This window comes from Xiphophorus couchianus, chromosome 9, assembly GCF_001444195.1.
Source record: "Xiphophorus couchianus chromosome 9, X_couchianus-1.0, whole genome shotgun sequence".
In the NCBI taxonomy this organism is placed as follows: Eukaryota; Metazoa; Chordata; class Actinopteri; order Cyprinodontiformes; family Poeciliidae; genus Xiphophorus; species Xiphophorus couchianus.
In genome coordinates, this window is record NC_040236.1 from 14,253,254 (window position 1) to 14,281,032 (window position 27,779).

Consider the following 27,779-nt stretch of genomic DNA (forward strand, 5'->3'; position numbering starts at 1 on the left):
GTCAGAGGAACAGTGAAATATGCGAGTCACAATTTTTTCCTAGTGTACTTCGTATTGATGATTAAAATGATTATTTTACTGTAGTTATATGTAAGAAAGTGTTCTATTTGTTAAAAAAAAGAAGCTTGGTCCTGAAAACAGTATTTAATTATGCTGTATAATAATTGTAAAAAATAAAGGTAACTACTTCACGGATTTCGCCTATCACGGGTTCTTTTTGGAACGCAACCCCCGCAAAAAACGAGGGTTCACTGTATACGCACATTCTTTCACAGACTCACTGCTGTAAATTATCTCTATGTACACATTTATCTAAACTTTTTACTTTTGTTCTCTATTGCTTTTAAGGCTTTCAAATTGATTCCCATGTTGATTATTTTGCCAAAAATGGACAAAAAGACAAAATTATCTTGTGTCTATGAAAATAAAAAAACATTCAGATTGAGCGTAATCATGAGATGGTTGTTGTTTTCCCAGGTCCTCAGCGGGATGCTCAGGCAGGTCGGGAGTTCATCCTGAAGATGTTTGTGGACTTGAACCCTGACAGTGACAAGATAATCTACTCTCACTTCACGTGTGCCACCGACACAGAGAACATCCGCTTCGTCTTCGCAGCTGTCAAAGACACCATCTTGCAGCTCAATCTCAAAGAGTACAACTTGGTGTGAAGGGAGGATCCGCGAGCGAGGCGCCAGCCTCTCAAGACACACTTGGTGCAGGAATTACCCTCCAGAGACGTACACCTGCATGAAACACACTGCTGCACAAAGAGACGAGCAATGCTTCATTCTTTACCAGACCGACGCTTATCCCTTTTTGCTCCTTCTCTTCATGCGGCTGTTTGGTTTGTTGGCAATTTAAAGGTATAATTTTTCTGTTTTGTGATTTTTACTAACTGCTGGTCTTGCACAGTCACAAATGAAACACATTTAAAAAGAACACTTTTGTCCTCTTTTTGGATGCCTCCGGCACACCTCTTGGCTCTCTGTTTGGCTCTTTTTTTTTTTTTTCACACTACATTATCATTTGTTTTTTAGTGTTTGAGGTAGGCAGGAGTGGGAAGGGGCATCTCTGGGTAGAACAAGCCTTTGTGGACAAAGGGCTCCTCATGCATGCTACACACTACAGCATGGGTTTGTGACACCAGGCTGCAGATTACTGGACTCTGCTTATCTGCGAAGGATGACTAATTTTGAAATGGTGCAACTAGGCAATGCTGAGGTGCAGTCAGGTACTTAGTTCCCTGGAACTCCAATTGTTTTTTTTTCTTTTCTTTTTAATCACCCTGATTTCCACCAGAGCAGATAAGCTCTATTGAATGTAAATAAAGTTTTGATGCTGCCCACGCAGAGTGAGGGCTGTTACAAAGATGACTAAATGTTCACTCTTCACTTTAGATATATTCAGAAATGTTAACTTCTTGAGCCTATTATTTCTAATATGTGTCTGTTAATTATGATGAAGATGACTACTCAAAGGAGTATATAAGAAAAAGTCTCAATTTGTTTAACTCTCAATTCTGCAAATAGTGATAACTCTAGTGGTATTTATTACTATTTGAGTTTTCACATTGCCAACTTCAAACTAGCTGGGATCGATCATTTAAAAAAAAAAAAAAAGATTATTTTGTCACCAGTATAATGTACATTCTTTAAATGTTCCATATTGAGAAAAGAGATTAAGGATCTGATGTTAAAATCAATTGGGTCAGATCCCCATGTTTCTCAGTGGCATTTTTTAAATGTCAAAGTTTGAATTGGTCATGTAGATGAAATCATGTTTGGTCATGTAATTGAAATCATGTTTTCTTCTGATTCCATTTTAAATGCAATTGGTTATTCCAGATCACTACCATGGTAAGATGTCAGGGAACTACAGCTTTTAGGTTGCTGATTTAAGCTTCCGTTGGTCCTGAACATTCATGGGGCTTTTTTTTTTTGCCAAAATAAACACACAGTGATCAAATAGGGTATTTTTTTTATTATTTATCACAGCTCTGTTGACTCAGTATTCCAAATTTTATTTCAGATCATTTTTTTCCAGCTTTGTTAATGGAAAAAATTTTTTATACTGCTGTAAAATATCCAAACTATTTTATGGACAAGTGTTCTATCTTTCTGATGATGCGTCATGTTTAGTTTTTGCGGGTCGGTTTTGACGTAATTGCTGATTGGGGAAAATAGTGTTTCCATGTCAGGTTTGTGCTTTATGCAAATCAAAACAGACAAAAAAAGAAAACTTTATGGTTAAATATTTGCTGTTTTAAAGATTCTTGCAGATTTTTGGGAAAATTTATAAGGATGTGCGTTGGCTATTGGTACAAATCCCATATCGTGTGTTTTTCCGGGTAGCTGTTGAAATACTTCTCTAAGATTTGTGATTGCTGTTTTTGTCTTCACAATGTAATTCAGGTGAGTTTTCATAACTTTTTCATCACAAGGGCTACTCCTAGCAGATCTGATTGAGCTCAAATGACTATACAAAAAGAGCTAAAGGTGCAATTGATGACCGGGGTGGGTTGGGGTTTTGGCCGGCTGAACTGAGTTCAGGGAGGAGGAATGGTGTCGCTCCTGTAGGAAGTCTGGCCACAGTCCACTTGTTTAGTTTTTGATTTTAAATGAAAAGGAAGGAGGAGTTTCCTCAAGGTCCATTTGGTGTCCTATCTGTTGGACTGTACCGTCCAGTAATTCTGATGAGATTCTGCAAAGGTCTTTTTGACCTTCATTGTTTTCCATAACGTGCATTTGCCTTTACATCTGCAGTATTTCCATCTTTGACTTTAACTTTGATCCCTTGTTGGAAGGGCTAAGATAATTTGCTCCTCACATTGTTTAGAAACACAAAGAGCTGGGAGGGTCTTATGAAAGAACAGTTAAGATTTTCTTGTCTTTTATTATTGAGAAGTTGGAACCTTCATGAAGTGAAGTTAACTGTACTATGCTTTGTTTTTTGTGTTTGTTTTTTTTTTTTCAACCAATTTATGTTGTGAAATACTCGAGGGATGAACATTTTGGCTAATTTTCTAGATTTTTACACAGTCTCGAATAGAGGTCGATTAGAGAATGATTTGATTTAATCATTTTACAAGTTTGGAAAACGGTTAAATCAAAAACCCAAAAAGACTATAGAATAAAGATAATGTACATTTCAGCGCTTATTCTGTGACATCAAAAGGAAAACTGCTCTGAATATCTGACAAATTAAGGGCTGTTCAATTTCAGATTTAAGGTCTACATAGCACATTTTTAAAATAACTTTAAGATTAGTAACTATGGCTCTAGAGTCAAGTTAAAACAACCTTAAATAACTTACAGTAAATGCTGCACACTTTAGATGTCTGGAATGTCATCAAAGCTGCTGGAAAAATATAGGAATTTCAGAGTAGTTTGGAAATTTTTCATGAAAAACCCCGAGTGCCACATCCCTCCCCCTTGCTTTTTTTTAAAAGATTGGTTCAGAGCTAAAAGTATTTCTTTGGCTCTAGATATTTCCATGCATGATGCTAAAAAAAAAATAATAATCATGTTCATAGTTTCTTTCAAAGTCGCAAGTTAATTTGGTGAATGACTAACATAAGCACATAGCAGGCTTTTGCATTGTTTGGAACAACCAGTATGTGTCACTCTGGATGATGATGATTTTGGAGTTTGTAAAGTCCATGACTTTCAGGAAACATGCTGTTCTCCCAAATTTCAGCGTACCACCTCTAAACAATGTGTGTGGCCTGTCCTCCGTTTGATCAGTTGTCACGCAAACTTGGTGGGACTCTGTAAAGATTAAATTGTAGGCTGTCAGATTTCCAACTTCAAAAGGGGCCAGCAGTGAAAGTAACGTGGTTATGACAGTTATCAGAGCAGCTGGGTCACTCCTTTTGAATCCTTTCGCACAGACTGCTACTTTGCTTTGTTCTACATGTGTGAAACATTTTCAGAAGTGGTTTAGTTGACAATCCAGTACAAAGACGGTGCCAAAAACATACATCAAAAATGTTTTTGAATCTGACCCAACACTTTGGTACATTTTATTGATGCGTTTTTTAAAAGATTACCTTTTTTCCCCAGAAGAAGCCTCAGTATTAGTCTATTTATTGAAGTGCTTACCAAGTAAAGGTACTAAACAGGCCCAATATTGGTCAGAGCAGTGAATAAAGAGGAGGATGATTCTGCTTAGTGTTTGCATACACCATTTTCCCACCATCCTTTTTTTTTTTTTTGATTGGACTGTGGACTGTCCTGCCACATTGAAGCTACAACACTGCAGTGGGCTTGCATTTGTTAACATAGATGTCCATTCAAGCATTGTTGGTACTTTGCGGTGTGTGTGTGTGTATACACAATTGTTTAAGCTTGAGCTCCGTCCTGGTTGGAGGGTTGGACGTACAGTGATTATTATTAAAAGCTATCTTTGCTTCTTGTTCAGTTTTCTTTTATAAGGTTTATACACCTTAACACGTGGACCACTTTAAATAACTTTTTCTTTGTTGTTAAATCAACAGTTAAGTTTGTGTAGTGGTGTACAAATTGAAAGTAATGCTTTTTTTTTTTTAAGTATACCAAATGTAAATTCTGTACAATGTGTGCCAATCCCCTTTCTTTGTAAAGCCAGACTCTTAACAAGTGCCGATGTTGTGAAAAATCAGAGGGCCTGTATAGTTCCACGGCCCACTTTTTAAAGCAAACACTAAGTATATGATTAAGTAACAAGAAAAAATACACTATTATATATTTAAGATTAATTATGAACTGCTGTTTTTAAGATAAGTGTCAATTGATTTGCATGTGTTGTCAGGTTGGGGGAGGATTTGGGTGGGTGACAAACTGTTCTTGCGTCACCCTAGAGAAGGGTGGAAATGGTTATTAATTTACAGTATTTTAGCCATATTTCTCTTTTTGTATGTTTCATTTCAACCATTGTTGCCTGAACCTCATTCAAACATGAAAAATAATGATTTTTACATAGCCTTCTCCTTTTAAATGTTTTCAATTGGAATAAACTATGTTCCTATACTCTCTCCTCTTGCATCTTTGTGCATTTACTGATGTCACATATTTTACTTTCTGTAGGCATGTCAGGTTTTTAAAGCGATTGCCTGTTTTTTTTGTTGTTGTTTCCCCCTCCATTTTTTATACAAATCTTTTAGTTTGGGTTCATTATCTTGAAGCACAAGCCTGGCCTTTGAAAGCGGGAAAAAAATCACGAGTTTCCTAACTACAACAGAAATTATGTTCATCAGTCATCTATAAGCTGGGGTATTCCTTAAAGTATGCAAATGTCATTTTACTTTTAAGATATGGTGCAAAAATAACCCTGCAGTTTTTTCTATTTTTCATATTTTCAGAATTTGCATTGCTTTCTCCATTGTAGTCTGATTCTGACCAGTCTCTAAATACTACATGCGCTAACTAAAATGTGAAGGAATAAGAATTAATTGGAGAGAAAATAGGGATGCATTTTATGTTTCAATTCTATAATGAGTGACATGTCTGCAGACTGACTGATCTAACATCCAGCACTGTGCTGTAATATTTTGTCCTGTTGAAATGAGATGCGATCCATTTCTACAAAACCTGTTGATTCAACCAGAACAATCGACTCGTTTGAGCTTATTGGAAATTTCTGAACCTTCCAACATCTACTTCCACACCCCACCTTGTTTAAAAGAATTTTGATGATCTCGCATTTAGGCAACAGAGCAAAGAACAGCAGCACCACACAGCCCATTTGATGTCTTTGTTTATTCCTAATGTACAAGATGAAGAGGTTTCTTTATATTTTCTGTGTGTTTTGCTTTATAATATTTTGGAGATTTGAGTCTTCTGCATTTTGGGACTTTAAGAAAATCAGATTTATTTGTATATCGCTTCCTTCCTCAAAGAAGTGTGGCTGTTATGATGCATTTTCTTTTACATCCCACCTCAGTCATTGTTGAACTTTGAGTAAACAGGTTTTAGTCAAAGGATAGTAAAGCATGCTGAAGTGTAAAACAAAATTACAGCACCTTAGAAAAGTACTGAAAGCTCCCGAGTGTCTTCTGTCACCTTACAAACACAGAATTCAATGTTTGTAAATGAAATTGTATGATAAACCAACACAAACTGGAGTATACTGTAATAGAAATATATTTTACTCTTAGCAAAGTGACACAAGGTAAAATATAACAATGAGACTGTACAGTAACGGCAGGTTTATTAAAAATACTGCAGTTAAAAGTATCACTCATTTTCAAAGAAAATACAACTGAGAATGGCATAAAATTTAAATATGCTGCATGTTTGTGATGTAGGAAAGTATGGCACTTTTTTCCCAAGCCCTCTTGAGTAAATATTTTTGTAGTTTCATTTTGCTGTAGGCACAGCTGCAAGTTTTTGTGTCTATGCCTCAACAGCTTTGCACATCTAGAGACATTTTGCACATTCTTCTGTGCAAAATAGTGGTAGCTCCATCAGATTGAATGAAGAGACGGTGTTTAAGTCACATTCTCTGTTGGATTTATGGCTTGGTTTTGACAGGATCATTCTAATACATTATATACAGCATTTTATTGTATCTGACTGTACATTCAGGGTACCTTGTCCTGCTGGGGTTTGAATGTTTTCCCAAGTCTTGAATCTTTTACAGCCTCAAACGGGATTCATCCATCTTCCTATCAACACTTCTAAGCGTCCTTGTTCCAGCAACTTTTAGATGCGTCTCTGCATCAACACACCTAAGTCAAATAATTAGGTAATTATCAGGACTCTGGGTAACGACGGCATATTGAGGAAGTAATTCAGTCATTTAATTCAGCTGAGAAGCTCTGGGACACATTGAAAAGCAGCAGGACTTTGATGACTGGGGTTGAATACCCCTGCTGCAAGGTTTCAAATGTTCACCTACAGCTGATCTCTGAAGGCAACTGACTGCTTTATTTTTTGTGGTATCAGAGTAAAGGGGTTCAAATATGAAAGATGTCTGCTCTTTAGTGTTTCTCTATTACACAAAATGCATTGGATTTTGTTACTGCGATATGACGGCAAGGCATATGAAGACTCAAATACATATTGGAGCTAAATTTTAGCCACCATATATATATATATATATATATATATATATATATATATATACAGTATATTCCCCCACAGAGTTATAGTTGTGTGGTGTAGTGATGGAGTGGGTGCCCAATATACAGAGGCTGTGGTCCTCAACGCAGCCGTCCTGGATTCAATTCCCGACCTTGTGACCTTTGGTGCGTGTCTTTCCCACTTGTTCCTATCTGGTAGCTGTCAATAAAGGCCATTCAAGGGCAAGAAGGGTATTTTAAAAAAGTACTGAATGAAAATATAAAAGGGAAAGTAATTAAAAGGTTTTAAAAATACATCGGTAAATTGATGATTTCAAATGTGAAGAAAAATGTTTACTTAAATGAATAATGGAGCAATTATATTACTTCTGATTGTTCTATTTCTGTCATTTATTTAGTGACGCTGTACATTTCCTGCCATTTCACTCCTGACGGCGCATCATTCCGTCTTGTCCACTAGGGGCGCTGCTTGCTCATACATCGGCCGACCATGAGGCGGATAGATCCCCGCTGTGTAGATCCGCTCGGCGCTCATCTAGCAGCTCTTATTTCTGTGCGGGGTTGTTCTGTTCTCAGCAGTGTTTCTGCTCTGTCTACATATCCAGCTGCTTCAGCAACCGGACTCACTATTTTTTTGGCTTCACCCTCCGCTGGCCAAATCCACTCCGATTAATATCGAGCGCTGCTCGGTTCAAGGGGGATAAAGACCGAGTTTCAACTCCGGTGGATCTGAGTGGATCCGCCGCTTCAGCGAAATAAGAGATTTGTTTGTTTCTTTAACCGACGGCTTTTTCGGCTGCGTCGGTGCTTAATTAAACTGTGGCATTTAAAAAAAGAATCTTTTATAAATCACCTATTTATCAACAGTGGTCGAGTCGAGCTTTGAAGGGGCAACACAAGGCGAGAGAGAGGGGTTTTTATCCAGACGCCTCCCTCTCTTTCTGTGTATATAACGTTATTAATTTACAGACGCTGAATCGACGCTGCCGCCGCGGAAAGCTCGCAGCGGCGATGAATCATTTTAACTGACAGCTTTTGAAGAATTAGCCAGCGTAGCCAGAGACACGAACTGGAAACCGATGGTGGTTTTCTGCTCACATACGCAGTAAAATACCAGGTTCGGGGAGCAGGCGCGGCTGCAGCTGATAACACTACCGACGACTCTGTTTTGTTTTTGGGTTTTTTTTTTCCTCCCTAAAGGCTGCAAAGTGCAACACTTGCCGTTCGGCTCGAAAGCTTGTTTTTGTCAAAAGGGGGACCGCTAGCTACCGTTAGCTAGTCGCTCTGCTAACGCTGGACAGCTCCAGAGAAAGGCTGAGCTAGCTTCGGACAAAGGAGCAACGCAGCGGGGAAATTTTTATAAACACCGGGCACACAAGTCGTGTTCTGGAGCGACAAACGAGGACCTGACATGATGTTTCCACAATCAAGACACTCAGTAAGCTGTTCAGATTTTAAAAACGTGCTCAGTTGTTCTCTGGTTAAGGCAAATGACGCGTGAAACTTCCTGTAATTAATTAATTGCTATAGATCTGTTCGCTAGCAAGTTCTTTTTAAGTTCTGCAGAACATTTTCGTTGGTTTTGACGTAATAGTTAACGTGTCAATCGCTGCATTGTTAGATTTTACAATTATGTTTTTTCCCAGTCCCCAGTTTTTGTCGGTGACGTTTGTTATAATTTCAGCATGAAATATAAACCCGTTAAAACATTTTGCAAGTATTGAAAATGGCAAACAAGTGCCAAACACAAATGATGGACTGTCATATTTAGGTTCGTCTGTGGATGAGTGGAAAAAAGCGTACGTTACTGTTCCCCTAAATCTCAGGTTTCCTTGGTAACAGTAATTCAGTTTAGGGCAGGCGTTCATCAGTGGTGTGGGCTATCAGCCCAGTGGTCAAACACTCAGGTTTGGAGCCTGGCAGAGCTGTGTCTTTGTCAAATGTCAAGATATTGGTGGAAAAAGAAAAGTCCACGATGGGCTTGCAATGGTAACCAGTATCGACGTATACCAAGGTTTTAAAGAGTTACAGTTACAGCAAATCACTAAAGCAGTGCTGCCCTTTGCTGATGGTCAGCTAGCTGAAAGACAACTCAGACAGGTCACCTAAAACGAAGAGAAATTTGGCATTCCCACTCATGAAGAATGCAATCCAAAAACACGTTTTTATTTTTTTTAAAGTCGCTATTGATTTAAACTGCAGTTTGCAAGCTATGTGGACATGCCTGTTATAATGCAGTTGCAGCAACCAAATAACTCAAATAGGTAGCTAATATCTAGTTATGTTATTCTGAGAAGAGCAGAATGATAAAAAGAACATTCTGTGGAATAATTTCTTGACATCGTACAACAATCCTTTGAAATTTGTATCTTTTTGCTTCAATCTGTGAATCAAAACCAAAGGACCAATAAAGGTAGTCTCCCTCATACTATTTGACTGTAGAGAAATATAGTATAGTATAGGAAAAGCCTCTCTGCCCTTATAAGAAAGTAACATTATCATAATTTGACCTCATCAAGAAAATAATACAATTGTTATGGTATTCCTGAATACAACAGTATTAATTATTACAATTGAAAGTCATCATCACAGTTATTCCATCATATTCTGAGAGCTTTTGCATCTTAGCCACTAAAATGATATATAGTGTCCATCAAGGCTAGTTACAAACCGCCAAAGTATTTCAATGGCAAACGGTAAATTCAATGAAATGATGTATGAAACCAAGCAGTCGGTTGCGTTATCACAAACGGTGTGATGATGATTGCAGTTCAACAAATCATCATTCAACCTTAACTGTACTTACTTCACATGTTGTGATTTTAGCAGTATTGGAAATGGCTTTAGTTTTAATAGTAATCAATGTCATTCAGGTCATCTTTCTGTGACAGTCTGCCTTTTTCTGGTACAAACGCAACAGAGAGCTATTCTAGCTTTTTGCTTTCTTTCATTAGTTCTTTACAACTGATGAGGTAAATGTTGTTTAAGACATTCAAACCTAGAAGTCTTGTGGCATGAATCATTATTCGCTGCACAGTGGGGATGGTCTTGCTGGGAAATGTCAGAGTTGGTAGCAGGATTTTAGGATTATAGTTTGGTTCATCAGATTTAATTAAATACTTGTACAGCTGTGGCCAGAAAGTAAGTGCACCGTCTTTCATGTGAAGACAATGCACATCAAGGAATAATAATAAAAACACAACATGGATGAACAAACTAGAAAACCACACTGCCATTGTTGACATAGAGCGTATCAAGATGCAGGAATTGCTTCTGCCTTTTGCATTGCAATAGCTCAAGCCTCTTTACATTGTATCTTTTTCGCTCTTCTTCTTTTTACCTTTGGAGCGGTTTCTTTGCAGTCTGAAAATGTTGTAGAAATTGCCTGAGGGGGACAACATGCACCGAAGCAAATGTCCACAGCATTTGTTCCAGACTTCTTGCAGACCTTTCCATCTGCCCCACAGGCAAACTACCCCACAAATCAGTGAGTGAGAAAATTTGCAAGCACAATTCTTGTGGCCTTTGCCACAGTTATGCATGCATACTCACAGAAATTTGTGCTGTAGTGTTTTCTGCTGACCCATGTGTTGTTTTACACTCCCTGCAATTTTGTGTTAATAAAGACACACTGTCAAATGTTAAAACAAAAGGAGGAAACCTCACAGACTGATCTCAAAGTGTAGTAGAGAAAGTACAGCTATCTTATGTTGTACTCTGTGCATGATGTACTGCCTCCTGTGAACTCCAGTCAGCTACTCACTCACACCCCCACACTCCCCTATCCTTCGGATTTCCAGCTGCGAAAGCTCATCGCCGACTGACGAATACCCTGCTGTGTGGTACATTGTGAAGAGCAAGTGTAGACTTAGTCTGGAGCAATCTCTCAACCCATGAAAAACTGAAAACCACTTTGTGCCACAGCATTTCAGTTGGATTGATACCGCAACTCTTACTTTCGCCATTACAGCATTTTGTTTTCTCTTTTTCTGTCATTGTGTTGTGGATTTGCTACTGTTGTTCTGTTAGCAAAATCCATAGCATTTTACTCCAGAATACTCTGGTATACAATTTATAGCTGACTCTGAGACTTCGTTGTGCCGAGACCTGCTGTATACTGACAAATCTACAAGCTGACTCCTTGTATTTTTCATGGACAAGAGGCTTTTTGCTGTCAAATTTCAAAACGATTGATAGGGACTGTCATTGCTTGATGCACACACTTGATTCAGATTTTAGCAACTGAAAATGCAGAAGGCCACCGAGAGTAATAAGGACATCCTGATGGGTTTAAAGAAAGTGATGCGTGAGGAAAATTAGGGTTAATCACAACTGAAATCAATGTTGCAATTGACAGCAATAATGTTACAGTTATCAGTTTTCCATCCTGTTGCAAAAGGCTTTTAATTTCCCCTAGATGGGGTCACATTTGCAGCTTTTGGTTGGAAGTATTGTGATGGTGTGGGGCCTTTATCTGCCTCTGGAATCAGGTCTTGTCATAATTGGAGGCAATCTCAATGCATAAAGTGATCAAGATGGATTTCTGTAAACGGTAGCAATTACATTTGGTCTGCGGTCTGGGACTGTTCAGTATTTTTTGATATTTCCATTTCTCTATTGTCAACATCAAATTGTGGTAATGGTGAAGACCAATTTATTTACATGTCATGCAAGTGAATTATGTCCACTTTCATGACAGTTTGAATTGTGTAAAAAATTTAATATCTGGCATAAGAGTGTGACCAGCAATGTATAAGATATTTTTGCTTTAGTGGGATATATTTTCTGTTCTGTTTTCCCACCATTCCAACTTTTTATAGATTTTTTTATTTTTTTTGGTTGAAACTGGTTGAGTCCCTCCCCAATTTTGCTAAAACCTCAGTCAACTTTTCTGAGGTGAAACAGCTGGCTTACTCCACTCCTGCTTGAATTTCGTTTTCTTATAATCCAACTGAGTGCTGTTGTGCTGCTTGATTTGAGCATTAGGACCCCAGGACTCAGGATTAAATGTGAGGTTTGGGAATTCAGCGGGCCTTTTCTCCAGAGTTACAGCTGCCTCAGTTTTACTCAGAAATATGGCTTGTCAACTTCCGCAGTGGCTTCGCACTTAAATATGCAGTACACACGGTACTTGAGTTTTTGACATTACATATTGCCTTTACCCGACTGCTGTGGTTTAAAGATGGGGGAAAAATGATGACGCATACTTAGATATGTGTGTAAAACAAATGAAAAGCAAGAGAAAGAAGTGATGATAGACTGTGTACTAATCTGAACCCTCATTCTCCCATCAAATCTGCTCTATTTTATAATCTTTAGGTTACAGTACTTTTAAACCATAGACATTAGTCGTGTCTATCATCAGGTACTTGTAAAAGCAACCCGGTACTACAAACTAAACCAAGTCTGTGCTCGACTTTCCTCCTGTGCTGCTACTTTCTCTCATGTGTGGTGAGGTGGAACCATTTGGAAATTTTCCACAAAAAATAGTTTTACTTAACAAACCCCACAGCCATGTATCCTGGGCATGTGCGTTTTCACACCTGCAAACTACTTCACACCTCCGTGGGGTTTGCTTCGGAAAAGTTTCACTTCGACACAAACGCTTTTTGAAACCAGGTCTCAGAGACTTTGATCACTGGAGACGTGGAAAGGCACGCCTGGATTTAAACAAAAATGTTACTGTTTTACTAAACAGTAAGCCACGTAAGTGACTTGAGTATATAACTCACCTTGGTTTATTTGCCGTGTTGGTAGGGATGCTGACCTGTTGTTTGGATGGTTGTGAAATATTGATTAGTTGATGCATGAAGAAAAGACAATAAAGCAGAAACATATTTACTCACAATGCATTCTGGAGTATTCACACACATTGTCACACATGTCATTCTACTTACTTTTTTTTATACTTGGGAGCTAGTTGGATATAGGTTATTTACCAGCATTTATTTTCTTATGCAAAATCTAAAAAAATACATACAAGTGAATTCAGAAAGAGAAAGCATACTTGCTCTGCAGCTTTTTGCAGGGACTCAGGTTTCCATTCTCCCTTTATGTGCACATTTGAATCCCTCGCCATGGCCACAGTTCATTGATTTAAGAGATGGGGAGAGTGGGGGGGGACATCACTTCATTGTGGCACATTGCCTGACCCAGTTGACAATGTTTGGCATATTGTTTTGGTGTTGATTAATCCTAATGCAGCTTCAACAAAGCTGGGCTGTGGCGTGAAAGTGGAACAACATAAAAGCTCAGTGCCAGAGCGCGAGAGCAGCACAAGTAATACGGAGGGGAAATCTCTCAGGTCCCCTGAGCTCATGCTCAACTGCAGAGATGGCCACAGGTTGTACGCACACACACAGACCACCCCCTCCTTTTCCTCCTCCTCCTTGTCTCCTTTATCACCCGTTTCCTCCCAGATCTTCTGTAGTGGTGGGAGGGACAGGGGCAGAGGGTGCACAGGCATTATTAAGCCCACTTGAATTAACAGAACAGCCCCCAGCCTTTCCTCTAAAGCCTCCAGCTGGGGGGAGCTTAATCTCCATGGTCCCCTGTCTCGTCCATTAAACAAACTCCCCCGCCCCTTTCCCATCACTCTGCAGCACACACACACAGACACACACACTTTTGTGTGTGTCTGCGTGAATAATAAGCCATGCTGTATGTGTCTGGTTTATTAGGAGAGCTGGACATTTGCGTGCACACGCATACACAGAATAATGAGAGAACGCAAGAGCGCCCAAATATTAACTGTAGCTCTCCTTTCTGCATGTAATTATTGCTTTCATACATGCTTAGAAAAAAAAGGTTTTTTTTTTGTCGGCACACACATTTTCACCAGCCTCAAGGGTCTTATCTGCTTTTTGTATCTCGGGGAACAAATTGAATGTGGGTCTTGACACACGCGGGCCAGCAGATGTCTGGGTTGTTGAGGTTAGGCCAGCTGATTAGCATGACAAACAAAGCCTTGCAGCCCCCCCTGCCCCCTGACACTCAACCCCACTACACAACTAACCTGCAGGGGGCCATGCTTCAAGAGTGGCCCAGTCGAGGGCACAGGTCACAGGTGATGTTGATTTTTGTGAAGGGCCACAGCACGTGATTGTCAGAAGACTTTAGTTTGGGTTGGGTTTAGCGTAGGGTGGAGGCTGGTACAATCCTTCTCTTGTCAAGCACATGTGAGGTTTTTTCTGCTTTCAGAATCACCATCAACAATTGCTTTCAAGTTGAATATACATATTGTGTCAAAGTAAAAGAACTAATATTTGTACAATTTCATTTAGCTTTCTTTTGACATCTTTTCTGTACCGATGTATATGATGTGCACATATTCAACATAACATGCCTATAACTGGTAAAAACTGGGGTCATGGTATGATGCATTTATTAAAAAATTAATTGTTCTAATAGCTATATTTAATATACAAAAAGAACGGCAAGGATTGAGTTCCCTGGTTTAAAATGAGAATTTGATGCTTACTAGCACATGAAATGGCTAGCAGAGCTAAAATGAGCTCATTTGGTGGATGAAGATGTACAATTTCTCAGGTCTATTTAACTATTTTTATGTTCTGTTGTGAATAAAAAAAAATGTCTCATTTGATTTGATTTGAAAGTGCTCCATTTTTTTTTTGTTGACGTTTAAAGAACATCCCAATTTTCTGGAATTCAGTGTTGTACTATAATCACCTTACATCAGTAGTTGTGAGGCACAGCTGCAAGTCGTGCATTTACGGCTGCTCACACGGGTCCATAAAACGATTTCCCATCACTACTTAGCATCTATCTTCAATGCCCCAAGGGGCACAAACAACAAAGATTTTAAGCTGTAGCAGATTAGGTCTGGTCTGTACATGCTTGATAAACACATTTGATAAACACATTTTTCTCAGCTAATTGGAGGACAATTTATAGTGGACATTTACACATTTTACAAACACTAATTGTATTAAATTTCATTTTTGCTGTTAATTTTAGTTTGTCAGACTTTGTAGGTATTAAATATGTGCCTCTGTTGGGGGGACTGCGCCCTATCTTGCATCCTCAAGTGCACCATTGAAAATGGGTGAATTCACTTGATTTGTATTGTCACCTCAGTGCTCAAGTCTAAAGGCCTTTAATACTCGCAGCTTTTCCAAAGTCCTTTAATTCAATATTAAAATCCTATATAAATCAGACGTATAAAATCCCACGTATAAAATCCTAACTAAAATATTATTGAGATTTGAGAGATGGAAAAGGCTGGTTTTTACTGTACAAAATGTACGTATTGGTATTCACAATGTTCGGTCCAGAATTAAGTAGGACTTTTGTTTTTCATTTCATTTTATTCATTCTAGATTTCAATTTACACATTTGACATCTTAGGCCAATTTTCTACAGAACCTAATTTTATTTTTCCTACAGAAAACATGTAAAAAAAACCCCCCATATTTCCACTGATTGGTATCATGTTTTTTATTATCTTTTAAGTATACAGGTATATTAAGGAGACTGAGCCCTTATTGTCTCTCTCATAAAGACTATCTAGATCTGTGTCAGAGTGGACTTTAATAATTTTTCTTTTTTTTCATTTATTTAAAATAGGAATGGTTTCTGATCCTGGCATCTTTGGGTGTCTTCATTTTCTATTCACATTTAGCTAGTGTGTCTTTCCATGCTTAGTTTAAAACTGTTTGCGGGGGAAGCTGACTGGTTGAATTGGTATGTTTGCATGCATGTTGTGCAATTAGGAGTCCACCAGATTGTGTGTTTTGTGTGGGAGGGAACTCAGAGGAACTGAATCAGTATTCAGGAAAAGATTCCTTGAAGGGGAATGTGGGAGGTAGAAAGAAAAGAGGCTGCTGGGAGGACGGGTCAACCCCTCTCCTGTGGAGAACAGTGTGATGGGCTGTAACAAAGCAGCTCAACGGGAGGTGGCTTGATTGGCTGCGTCATTCCAAAGTAGAAAAGACCTGCTAGACCACGAGACCTTTCAAGCTGAGAGGTAGTTGCTTCGTTTGGTGCCTGTAAGGAATGAGGTCACGTATAAAAGAATATTATATTAACCCAACTAAAACACCACCTACCATCAGGATTCAATGTTATTTCATTATGCTCAAAAAATTGTCCACTCTTACATAGTACACCGTTTAAGCAACAGATTGGTATACTCAATTATGTTTAAGCAGGTTGTCATACCCATTTTGTAGGGTGATCAATTGGTACCACTATTTGAAAACTATTAAGTCAGTCGTGCTTAAAACTGTAGCCTAAAATTTTAAGCTTTACTAATTGTAAGAGCAAGAACAGTAGTGCTGATGCATCGCAAGATGAAACAACAGCTCCCTGCTGTCAAACATATGCAAGCACAGCTTTGGTTGTTTATTTGCTTGTTGCTAACTTTGGGACTAATCTTTTCCTGCCTGTCTTTGCTCTTTTTCTGGCTGTTCTCAGTAATAACCTTGGTTTTTACAAATGGGCATCAATCATCTGCACAAGCTTTGTGGGTGTAATCTTAAAGCCCTCCCTCTGTGAGCCTGCCTTTAATCTCAGCTATGGTCCCCAAAACCACAGTACTGTCAGCCTCACCACTTTCCCCACTCTTGACAAATTGCCTATTTCCCTTGGCTTCGAAATCTCTGCACTTCGTTCCTGTGGTGTGTATGTGTGTTTAGGAGCATGCCTCCCTCACCTTGTGTGTGTCTTTCTTGTGTTTTTTGTGCATAGGTGCATCTGTGTTTGCAGAACATAGTGTTTTAAATACCATGTTTGTGTGTGTTTGTGCTGAGCGCTTGGCTGGCCTTGTGTATGGGTCAAGATAGTTGTGCCGGGAGGGGAGGGAAGGCAAGCCATGCCAATCCTGTGTTTGCAAGGGCACTTCACTTGAAGTGATAAAAGTATAATAATCCCCTTTAAAGCGTCTTAACGAGGTCAAATCTGCTAGACTGCAAGGGGGAGGGAGGTTTCCGTGTGTTGGGGTGTGTATGCATGTGTGTTGTTGGGATAACGCTGCAGAAATGGGGGTAAGCCTCCGCTTGGTTTGTGAGAGATAATAATCAAAATCAAATTCCTGGCCGAAACAGGATTAGGCTCTCTCGCCGTGTTCTAAAGCCCCCGTCCAGAGCTGCTGAAGACACAATCCTATTCCTCAGCCTCTCTTGCAAACCCTGAGCAGCTAGCGTGGCTGGGCTCTCTCCGTTGGTTCAGACGGAGTTGGCCCGGATGAGCTTGGATACGGGCCAGTTAGTTCTGTCCCTCTCTCAGATCGCTGGGCTCATATGCTTTAGTCCAAACACTAATCCAGGATATTTAGATGGAATTGTTTGGTAGGAACTATTCTTGGATGGAGGATCCAATCTTGTTTGGGGCTGCTGTAATAGCAAAAGACTTAATCATTTCAACGTCTGGCTTGGTGAATCTGGTAACAGTGGACTTTTTCTGAAATGTTTAAGCACATTCTGTGAGTTTCATTCATACATGTACGAATGTCATACAGTCACATTTCCATTTAAAATCTGTATTGAGGAGAAATGAGTTACTTATTGCATTATATTGCTTTGTTTGTATACTGTATCGTAAAGCATTGGAGAGGTCTCTGAAACAGCTAATCAGTTTTAGCTGCAAAACAACACAACGTTAACCACTCATTGGCTAAGGAGTGCTTTCTGGGTATTTAACAATGCACTTCTACAGTTTGTTTTGCTTTTGACTCACTGTGAAAGAGACTCGTGACCCATTACCATTACATATCTCCATTTATAAGCCTGTATTTAACTCTGGTAAAGTATTTTCTTGGCAATCTTTTTAAGATGTAATTTTATCTCTAAAAATCAATTTAAGACCGTCCTTTTGCGACCTTTCAGAAAAATATGTTTGCCTCATCTGTATACAGTCAGTGGAAGAAACATATTAAGTATTATATATATTTTCATCAAAGTCTTGTTAATAACTAGCTTTTATTGTTTATGTTCCATTCTTGTCACAACTCTTAAATCCAGTGGGATTTGCTAATTCCCCTTCTGCTAACTACAATAGACCCACACCTATTCAACTATCAGTATTTGTAGATTTGTGTTTTTTTTTCTTTTTGTGGAATGTAAATAAATCTACTTAAAGTATAGTTTAAGAATATAGCAAAGGTCTTCTTTGTGTCTGCAAGATTTAAAAATTCAGTTTTTAAGTGAGGAAATAAATTATGTCCTCTGTCTTAATCTAAACCGCTAAGGAATGTTCTACCAGAAAGAATCATTAGTTACTTTCTTTCTTTCTTACTCTCCTTTCTATTGAAACTGTGACAGACAGAAGAGGCGGAAAGCTTACATGGCATCCTCCAGACTGTTGCCATGGAACAGAAAGACAACCTGGCAGTGAAACATAGAGGAACTGTTTGCCATTACGGATATTCTGCATTCGTTTAAGAGTGGGAGTGAGATAACATCCAGTCATTAGTGAGCGATTACAATGCCAAGGCTCCATCCCTCCCTCCAAGCGCACAAACATTCACGCATGTGCCACACACAAACACACACCGACTGAGATGTAAACAGTCAGGCAGTGCTCCAGGAAATACAATCCCCACACTGCAGCTACCCCTCAGGCAGGATTTATACTGAGGAAGATGTTTTCCAATGGATCCTGCTGTTATTCCGTGTGGCTGTCTACGCTTTTTATTTGTGTATGTGCTCAACTTGTGTGTCTAAATGCCCTGCTGTATTCATTTATTGTTCATGTGTCTCATCATTGTAGTGTGATCTGTATGTGTGCGTGTGTAAAGCTAAGCCCCCCCAAGCCCTCCTGTAATCTCCATCCCTTCCTGTCGTTTTTTTCCCCCCCGATTGATGTAAGAGCAGAAACAGCCTTGGTCTGATTCTTATTTAAAATAGACATAATGGTTCACAGAAGATTTCACATGGATTGAACCAGATGATGAGGCCAGGAAGGCTCTGTGTGCATGTCTGTGTGTGGGGGTGAGTGGGGCTTAGGGGTTGGTGGGTGGGGGATGGGGGTGGGGCAGCAATTTCCTGAAACGATGAATCCCATTTATTCGCCGAAGACTGTCTCAATTGCCTCAGCAGCCCACAAAGCTTTTTAATGCTTTAATTACGTCTCAAAGGAGCAGGGTGGAATCAAATTAGAGATCGTCCTACATTTAGGTGCCAGGCGTGTGCCTTTTCTTGTGTGCGTGTGAGCCCTGCAGATTTTACATATGAGGGAGTGTGTGTGTGTGGGGGGGGAGGGGGGTTGAAATCTCATATCCTTCTGTATGATTCATAGCACTGAATATTTGTAGCTCTTGCATCCATTCATACAACTTAAAACACATGCAAGCAGATGTTAACTTACATAAATGTGTCCCTGAAAAACACCTCATCAATGACTTCAATGTTTTTTTGTTGTTGTTTTTTTCCCCCCTTGGAACACTAAAGAAAGCTTTTGCACACATAATTATTTATTTATTTTTTTTACACACAGATGCATATTCACTAACGCAGCATGCAGCCTTTTTTTTCTGTCATAGCAGATGGCATGTGTCTCAATATTACGGCAGTATTTCATTAACATTATGGACATCCATCTGTTGTGCCCTCTCAGGCCCCTGTGGAGCACCTTGTTTTCTTGTTTTTGTCACTGAAGAATAGAAGAAAATAAACATTGTTAGCATTGTGTAGCAAAAAGCAAAGTAAGCTTGGTATACAAAAAAATATTAGCTAGACATATGTAGGTGAAACCCAGTGCTCTTAGTCATTGTTCACTAAGTTGTTTCATAATGTGCTATTTAGGAACCACAGATTTTAGCAACCTTAAGTAAATATGTTTTGTTGCAGCGCATCCGGCTCACAAAACGGAATGATAAACAATATGTTGTTTGAGACTACATTTCTTTCCAATCACCAACCTACTTGTCATTAAGCCTGTCATAATGACACATTTTCTGGACAATAAATTGTGCCAAAAGTTATTGCAATAAATGATATTGTTTTGTTACTATTTTTTAATATAGTAAAATTAATGGAAAAAATGGAAGTACACCCTCTGAAAGATAACTAGACATACGTTTCTAACAAACATTTAATATTGGAACTGCTTATGTATTTTGGATTTTAAAAATCCAAAATACACTAACAATACAACAAATAATGGATATTGAAGTCTGGAAACAAAATTTACTCTTCAAAGAATGGACTAGTTGAGACTCAGGCACCAGACTGAAGACTTTTGTTGTCTAGTTAATTCACAGAAAATCTAATCTCAAGCACAGATTTATGTACATCCAGCAATATCCTGCTGATGGTGTGCAGTTATGTACCATGACCAACGGGGTTTTGAGAAGACAGAGCAGAGATGAGGAGAAAAACACTGAACCACTGATCCAGGATTACATTCTATATTAAATAAAAAATACAGAGTTAATAGCAGCAATAGCTTGTTTAGTGGCTTCATCTAGGAGGTAAACAGTGAGGCAATTAACCTTCATGCTGGGTTTTATTTAACACTGCTTGTGCCTGGTAAGACTAACTGGATGTCCTGTTTGATGAGCACACATTCATAGAACACAGAGGCTGACTCAGTCTGCTGTCTTCTGCCACGTGTAGGGACAAAAATGGAGCGCACAAACCCGTTGGAAGATGGTCTATCAACAGTACTTCCTTAGTCTTGCACATAAATTAGCTCCCTTCCAAATGTGGATATCTTGGTGGTTGTTTGTTTATTCTAATTTTTAATTTATATATAAAAATGTTACTCTTTTGATGCAGACTTTTGATGTGAGTATTTTTTTAAGTTGGAAGGTCAAGTTGAACATTTATCTAGTCACCCAGGGCTGCCATATGTTGTCCATTGCCAACAACTTTCTTTGATCTGGTTACACTTACTGGAAGCTACTATTCCCAGATGGGGGGAAATATCCTTTGCTCTTCTTGCCCTTAAGGGAAAGGGATGTAGTCGATCAGAAGTACCAAACTGAAAGTGTAAAGGAAAGGTGTTGACAGGGTAGATGAAAAGTGATACGCATCAGGTTGCCTCTGAAGTGGAAAGGACCGTCCTTTATAAGCTTAACCCAAAGTAACCTTTTACAGATGATATCAGATTTGGTTTCAGAGTTGGATGGAGAAGCTGTAGTCTGCAGACTTCTTTAATTCAGCATTGGTAAGACAGACTTGGTGGGAGATTTTCAACCCCTACTGTCAACCGTTTGGTACATCTTTGTTGAAATATATATTTTTTCTTGTTATTTTGACAACTCAAACTGCAAAAGGTGCTGGTGATATTTTTAGGAAAAATGTTACCACACCTGGAAAGTCAGGTTGTGTCTGAAACAGTTCCTTAAAAAGATTAGACAGGCATCAAATTCCTTACCAAGAATGTAGTAAGTGGGCATACACAAAGTTCTACATATTTGTCTCTATTAATATTCATACATCCAAACTACACCGAAGCATCATATATTAGGTTGTTAAACAAATCTTACGTTTGGCAGTGTATCTGTGTTTGTCAGATTGCAAATGTAATGGCAAATGATCCTTTAATATTTGTCTGCTGTTTTATTTTTCTCTTCTTATCAGTTTTCATCCACCTACGTGGCCCAGTTACCTTAGGGCCAAGACTCAAAGATTCAGACTGTGGTATTTTAAATGTTAGGGGGTAAGTCATATCTTGCGCATCAGTACATCGCTCTGGGAAAATGGCCATGCTGGACACATACACCTGAAACGAGCACTAATTCAGCACTGTGTGTGGTGCAGCTTTCTGTTGCCAAGTGCCTTTTGTTGACGCAAGACCTGCGTGACAGAGACCCGTATAGCCGAGCTGTTTGTTGAATTTAGTCCCTGCGTTATTGGCTTCAGAGATAATGGAACAGGTTTTCCTGCTGTACCACAGAAACCTTTGTCTCCAGGCAACGGTTTGCTTTGCGTGGAATGGAAGTTTTTGATGTGTGGGGATAGCTTGTTAAGGTCAGATCATGGTTGTCGCTGTGTTTTAGTGACTTCATTATTTGATTAAAGTCTCAAGTATATTTTAATTTTAACAACAAGAAAGTTTTGTCTGATCTGGTTGTCTAGTAAACCTGTGGGAAATTATTCTGAACTTATTCAAAACTTTTAACCCCCCCAAATAAAACACCAGCCAGGTAAATGTTATCACAGAACTTAAAGTAATTGTAATGTAGATGTTCCTTTAGATTAAGCTGCCTGTTTAGAAAAAAAAAGAAAAAAAAGTTGAGCAACATTTCATCAGACGTGAAGCAACAGGTCAATCCTAACAGCGAGCTCCCTGAAATTATGATTTTGCTTTTTTAAATTTTGTCCCTTAATGCAGTTCATGGACAAATAATGAGATTGTGTTTTACTATACTATGCTCTATGTGCACTGCTTCCTGGGAATTGTAGTGCAAACAGAATTACAAGGGTTAAAAACTGCATCCAGGCTAAGTGATTGACTGGTGATGTATTTCACTATGTGAGATTTAGAATGTGTTTAATTCTATTTACTAACCAAGAATAAACTGCAGTATGTTTAGGCTGTCGGATTACAAGTCAGATTGTATACAGTTTTAAAATCTCTAAGTGTGAACTGAATGAGTTTAGTAATTACCGTATCACTTTCCAGGTTCTCTGATGACTCTGCTTTAGGTTTACTTGTTGTCTCCTAAACTGAATGTTGGACTTTTATCAGAGAGTTTCAAAAGGACTTAAGTTGTAGGGTTGATTAACTCTTAAAGTGTCAATCAATAAGCTGCTGCAAATCCTTACATGTTGTTCGAGGTGACTTTATGTCTTAGCACCAGAAAAGTGCCATTGTCATCAAACCATGAACAAATAGCAACTTTATCATGAAAAATGTCAACCCAGGTGTGCATTAAAATCAGTCTTTCACTGTTTGTGGTTGTATGTGGATTAGACTCATGTGCATCATAGGACAGTGGAAGTGCAGCAGCTTCCTGCATTTAGGTCTCACATTTTTCTTCTTGTCTGTCTTCTTGATAGGCCTCATCGCAGCAGCTGAAATTTACGACCTCTGACTCCTGTGACAGGATCAAGGATGAGTTCCAGTTTCTTCAAGCACAATATCACAGGTGAACACATTGACATGCACTCACACAGTCACAAACAGATATATTGGCCTTACAAATGTATTTTTTCTACATGAAACTGAAACAGATTTTACAATTGATCTGTTGCTGTAATGACTTCATCTTGGCCAGAGGTTAGAGTTACTAGAGATTTTTTTTTATTATTTTGTGAAGTGATTGTGTTTGAGCTTTACCTGACTCCAAATCTAGCTAATATACATGAGTGTTGTAGGTGGAAAGATGCAGAAGTGACTGTAATAAACACATTCATTTTCTCATGATTTTCTCCATCTTCAAATGTCTTCAGATCAGACTCGGAGTAATAAAAAAGCTATTCTTCAAAATACATGGTGATAGCAGCACCATGCGTAGAGATTTAATTTCTTCTAGCAAATGCTTAACCCTTTAATGCTTGAATTTATTCAAAATTACATAAAAATACAAATTGTGTCTATGCTTTCAAACTGATTCTAAATTAAAACCTGCACTGTCCGTTCTGTCAATGAATGACTAAAAAACACTCACTTGGCAGCAGCTCAAGACAGGGCCTGGGAGGGAATATCGCATTTAAATTCCATATTCCACGAAAAATGATAAAAACCGGGACATTTTTATTAATCAAAGAAAGCCCTCCCGATGCTTCAGACAGAACGCACAAAGTAAACATGTTTGGGGAAAAGAGGACATTTGGTCACCTTAGTATATATAATTCAACTTCCCTGTGTGGTAGTTTAAGATGTAGTTTTATGCCAAGAAATTTAATAACAGTGTAGGCAACCCAACTGCAGCACCAATTGCTTAAACATTATTCTCTGAGTCGCACCTCAATCGGGCCAGTTTTCCCTTTGCTACTGATCTTTCTGTACTGCTTAAATGCTTCTACATTTCCAGAGGTATGAGATGCCTCCAAAGTCCTGACCTTCATCCATCTGTTTGATAGCTGTTCTTTAGAGGATTGTGCCACAGGGTCTGCATCTCAGTAAAAAAAAAAAAAAAAATCAACTTTCTGTAAGGAAAGGAGACTTTGAAGCCCATCTTCCTTCCGGAGCAGGTTGGTTTGTTCCTGTGTACATCTCCTCCCAGAACCTTCCACAGACTTGGCTCTCCCAGGTACAGGCACTCAAAGGCACATGAAAGCCCAGTGTATTGTGTGTAAAATCCCTGCTGTGGTCTGATCGCTCCTGTTATGCAGAGGATTCTGAAGCTGCAATAACGCCCTTCGTATCTTCTTCCTTGCCTTTGCTTTTGTTATTCCCATAACAGCGAGCAGCACCGTTTAACCCTCTTCAGAGAGTGAGGGTGCAGTTAAAAGAATGCCTCTTTTGTCTCAGCATACAGAACATGCATACAGTGCCTATTGACTCAGGAGCAGGGATGGGGTGGGGGGTCTTGGGAGCCACAAACGAAGCTTTGTAGCGCTCTGCTGCTGCGCTTTGCTTGTCTGTTGCTGAAGACTAAAAGGCAAATGTACCGCAGGCGTTCCCCTGGGTATAGTACGAAGCATTGTAGCTGTCGTTGTCTTTCTCTTTTCTCTTCTCCCCCACCCCCTCGACTCTTCCTGCCCCCCTGCCGCCTCTCCCCTCCCCAATTTCACGTGCATAAATAGATCAGGGAATACATAAATCAAAATAAAGATGACAGCAGGAGCGATTTAGAGACGGAAGAAGCGGCAATAAAACTCCATCAAAGTGTCGTTTGACAACGCCGGTGCAGACCCTGGGGCTGCTGAGCAGCAATCAGAGGAGGCACAGAGCCAATCCATGGCAGGCTGGCAGAGAGGACGCCGGTTGTCATGACAACTTGTTATACGGCCTGCGCGCATAAGTGGGGATAGCAGAAAGATTTTTATGTAGGTGTCAAAGGGAGCATTTTGAGAAAGTGGACACTGCTTGTTCGCACACTTCAAAAGGCAAAAGTACATCATTATCAGTAACACTAAATACAGGAGTGGATCCAAGCCCCGTTTCAGTGTTTTTAGGCTTATCATTGTCTGCCATGACATGAGCATTAATTTATGATGTGAACCAACATTTTATTCACATTCACCAGTAAACACCTCAACTATCCTTGAATTGTTTTAGTAGTCTGGAGTTTTGTTCACCCCTGCATTTTAGTTTATCAGATGTGTGGCCTTCAGATTTTTGGATCGTAAAAATTGACATCATTCTAAGATTCTTAGTGATGACTTTATTATCTTGCTTCGTTTTAAATGAATAAACTCTTAAAGCAGTGAACTCGTAAACGCACTTACCAAACCAGATTTGAATTCCTCTGCTGTCAATGGGTACCAGTTCTCAACAGCCTCTAGGTTCTGCTGCTTTGGGTTCAGCCGTTCTTAAAAGCACATACAATTGCAAACCTTAATGTGGGAAATAACTATCATACTTTTTAGATACTTGTCTTTTAGCCCAAAAAGAAAGCGGGCAACTTCCCAAACATTGTAATTTAAAAGAAGAGAAACAAAATCTAACAAAATACACTTTAAGAATTAGACAGTGCTGTTATGTATCATTAGGATTAAATAATAGAATTAACTAAACTGGCAAACTACATGTGTAATAAAATAAAACAATTCATGACACTGCAGTAATTCAATGCTGTTCTGACTTTAAATGATCATCCTTTCCTGACTTCTTACTTCTGACATGCACCTCATAACTTGTTTAATGTGGTGTCCTAATGTACATAACTATATAATTATAGGTGTGTGTTGTTGTTGTTTTTTTCAGAAAGAAAATAATTCTTAGAACTGAATGCAAGCTCAGGCAAAATGTTGAACTGGAACTTCAGCATTGCAAGGCAAACATGTTTGCTTCTAAATATTTTCTATCCCTAATGACAAATTCAGATTTTGAGAAAAGAATAAAGCAGTTGACTAAATTTGGAATAACAGAGGCTGGTGTGATTATTATAGGAGCAGCACAGTGCGGTGTGTATGAATGAGCGCACATCATTGGCTGAGTGCAACACGATGTTCAGTCTGCCAGTTAAGACTATTTATGATGCAGACTCAGCCAGTGCTCTCTGTAATCGAGCTGTCATTCGTGTAGACAGCTGAGAAGAACATCCCAGCATAAATATACACGCCATCAAGCTCGCTGCAAACTTATCTCGAATCTAAACCTTTCCACCATGTCTCCGCATATTTGGTTAAGCCTTACCAATAACTTGGAATAAATGATGCCCTCTGAGACTGGCAGGTTTTAACTGGATGCTTCAGTCAGACACCATGTAGGGACTGTTTTTGTCATTTTTATTTGACAATGAGGCTGACTTGTTGACGTGTTTCCCTTTGTCACGCCGCCTCATATGACAACAGCGTTGACATGATTGCAGTTAATGGCTGTCACTGGGTCTGGGTTACAGGGAATGCTATAACACCACTCTCAGGCGTTGTACTTCATTGCCTCTTCCCTCCAGAAGGAAACGTATTTTATTCTGAGCTAGATCCTGGTGTTCAAGACAGGTTTATCTCAGAAAATCAGAACTAGTTCAACCCTCTCCTGCCAATCAGCACCTGTCATCCATAGTGAAATGCTGCCACTGACTTCTGAAGGGGACGACGATGATGATGAGAGTGGCAAAGATGATCCAGATTATTTGGGTGAAGGAGATGATGAAAATGCATTGGTAATGATGAAAATGAAGGAGGAGGTTTTAGTGATGATGGAAGTAATGAGAGTGGTGAAAGAAAGTGAAATAGGTAATGATGATGAAGGGGGTTTGAAAAGTCACCTGGTGTCAGCACTTCAGAAGAACGTCTGTCGAGCTGAATAACAAGCTGACTTTGTTCCCCTCTCTCTCCCTCTCTTTTCCCAGTTTGAAGCTTGAATGTGACAAGTTAGCGAGTGAGAAGTCAGAGATGCAGCGCCATTATATTATGGTAAGTTAACCTAAGCATAAGTATTCCAGTATTTTTTTTTATTTAACCTTTATTTTATCAGGGTAAAAATAAAACATTTAGCCCTCCAGGATAAAAAAACAACTATCTTTCAAGACAATCCTAGCTATGAAGCAGCAACAAATAATGCAAAAAAAAATTATAAACGGTTAAAAGAAAATGTCAAGCTATAGAAAACAGGTTCAGGACATGGAATCGGGCTCAAAAACTTTTAGGTTAGATTTAAAAACACTAAATTAGATGAGTTCAGTCAAACAAGTACCATAAAGAAAGAGCAGAGTGAATGAAAGCCTTCTTCCCCAATTCAGTCTGAGTCATAAGCGTCAACATTTCTCAGTGAAATTGCGGTACAAACATATTCCGGTAGGAGTCCAAGTAGATTTTGATTATTGAGTTTTGTCAATTGGTGACCCTTAGTCTGGTTCACTTAGTTTTCCTGCTTTGGCAACTTTTGATGGCTTTTGACCATTTAAGAACGAAACTTTGACCAACATTTTTGCAGTCACGGCTTATATTTTGTCAATTTAAAAAAAAAATCCTTTTACACCCATCTTTTTATTTTTTAGATTTACCAATGTCAGCCCTTATGGTTAAAAAAAAAAAGCAGTCTCTGGCAGATGGCATTGTTGAGATAATCAACATTTTTAGGTTCAGATGAAAATGTGTTTGTATTTGTGGGTAAGTTGTTTCCAACTCCTTTCATTTCCACCGAGTCCATCTCCTCCTGCCTTCGTCTTTCTGCTCACACGTTTACACACAAACAAAGA

At 39.0% G+C, this 27,779-nt stretch overlaps 2 protein-coding genes across 5 annotated transcripts in view; both read left to right on the plus strand.

Annotated features, from left to right (window-relative positions):
• The window catches only part of LOC114151385 (guanine nucleotide-binding protein subunit alpha-11-like), a 31,527-nt gene extending 26,516 nt beyond the window's left edge, over positions 1-5,011 (plus strand). For all 3 annotated transcript variants that reach the window (XM_028028555.1, XM_028028554.1, XM_028028556.1), the window contains exon 8: positions 478-5,011. In XM_028028555.1, the coding sequence (XP_027884356.1) occupies positions 478-668 (191 nt within the window). In that variant the 3' untranslated portion in view covers positions 669-5,011. The remainder of the gene's footprint in view (positions 1-477) is intronic.
• Positions 5,012-7,571: 2,560 nt separating this feature from the next.
• The window catches only part of tle5 (TLE family member 5, transcriptional modulator), a 33,383-nt gene continuing 13,175 nt past the window's right edge, over positions 7,572-27,779 (plus strand). Inside the window, exons 1-3 of one of the 2 annotated variants that reach the window (XM_028028559.1) lie at positions 7,572-8,498; positions 23,026-23,114; positions 26,931-26,994. In XM_028028559.1, the coding sequence (XP_027884360.1) occupies positions 8,472-8,498; positions 23,026-23,114; positions 26,931-26,994 (180 nt within the window). In that variant the 5' untranslated portion in view covers positions 7,572-8,471. The remainder of the gene's footprint in view (positions 8,499-23,025; positions 23,115-26,930; positions 26,995-27,779) is intronic. The other variant, XM_028028558.1, reaches the window with a different exon arrangement.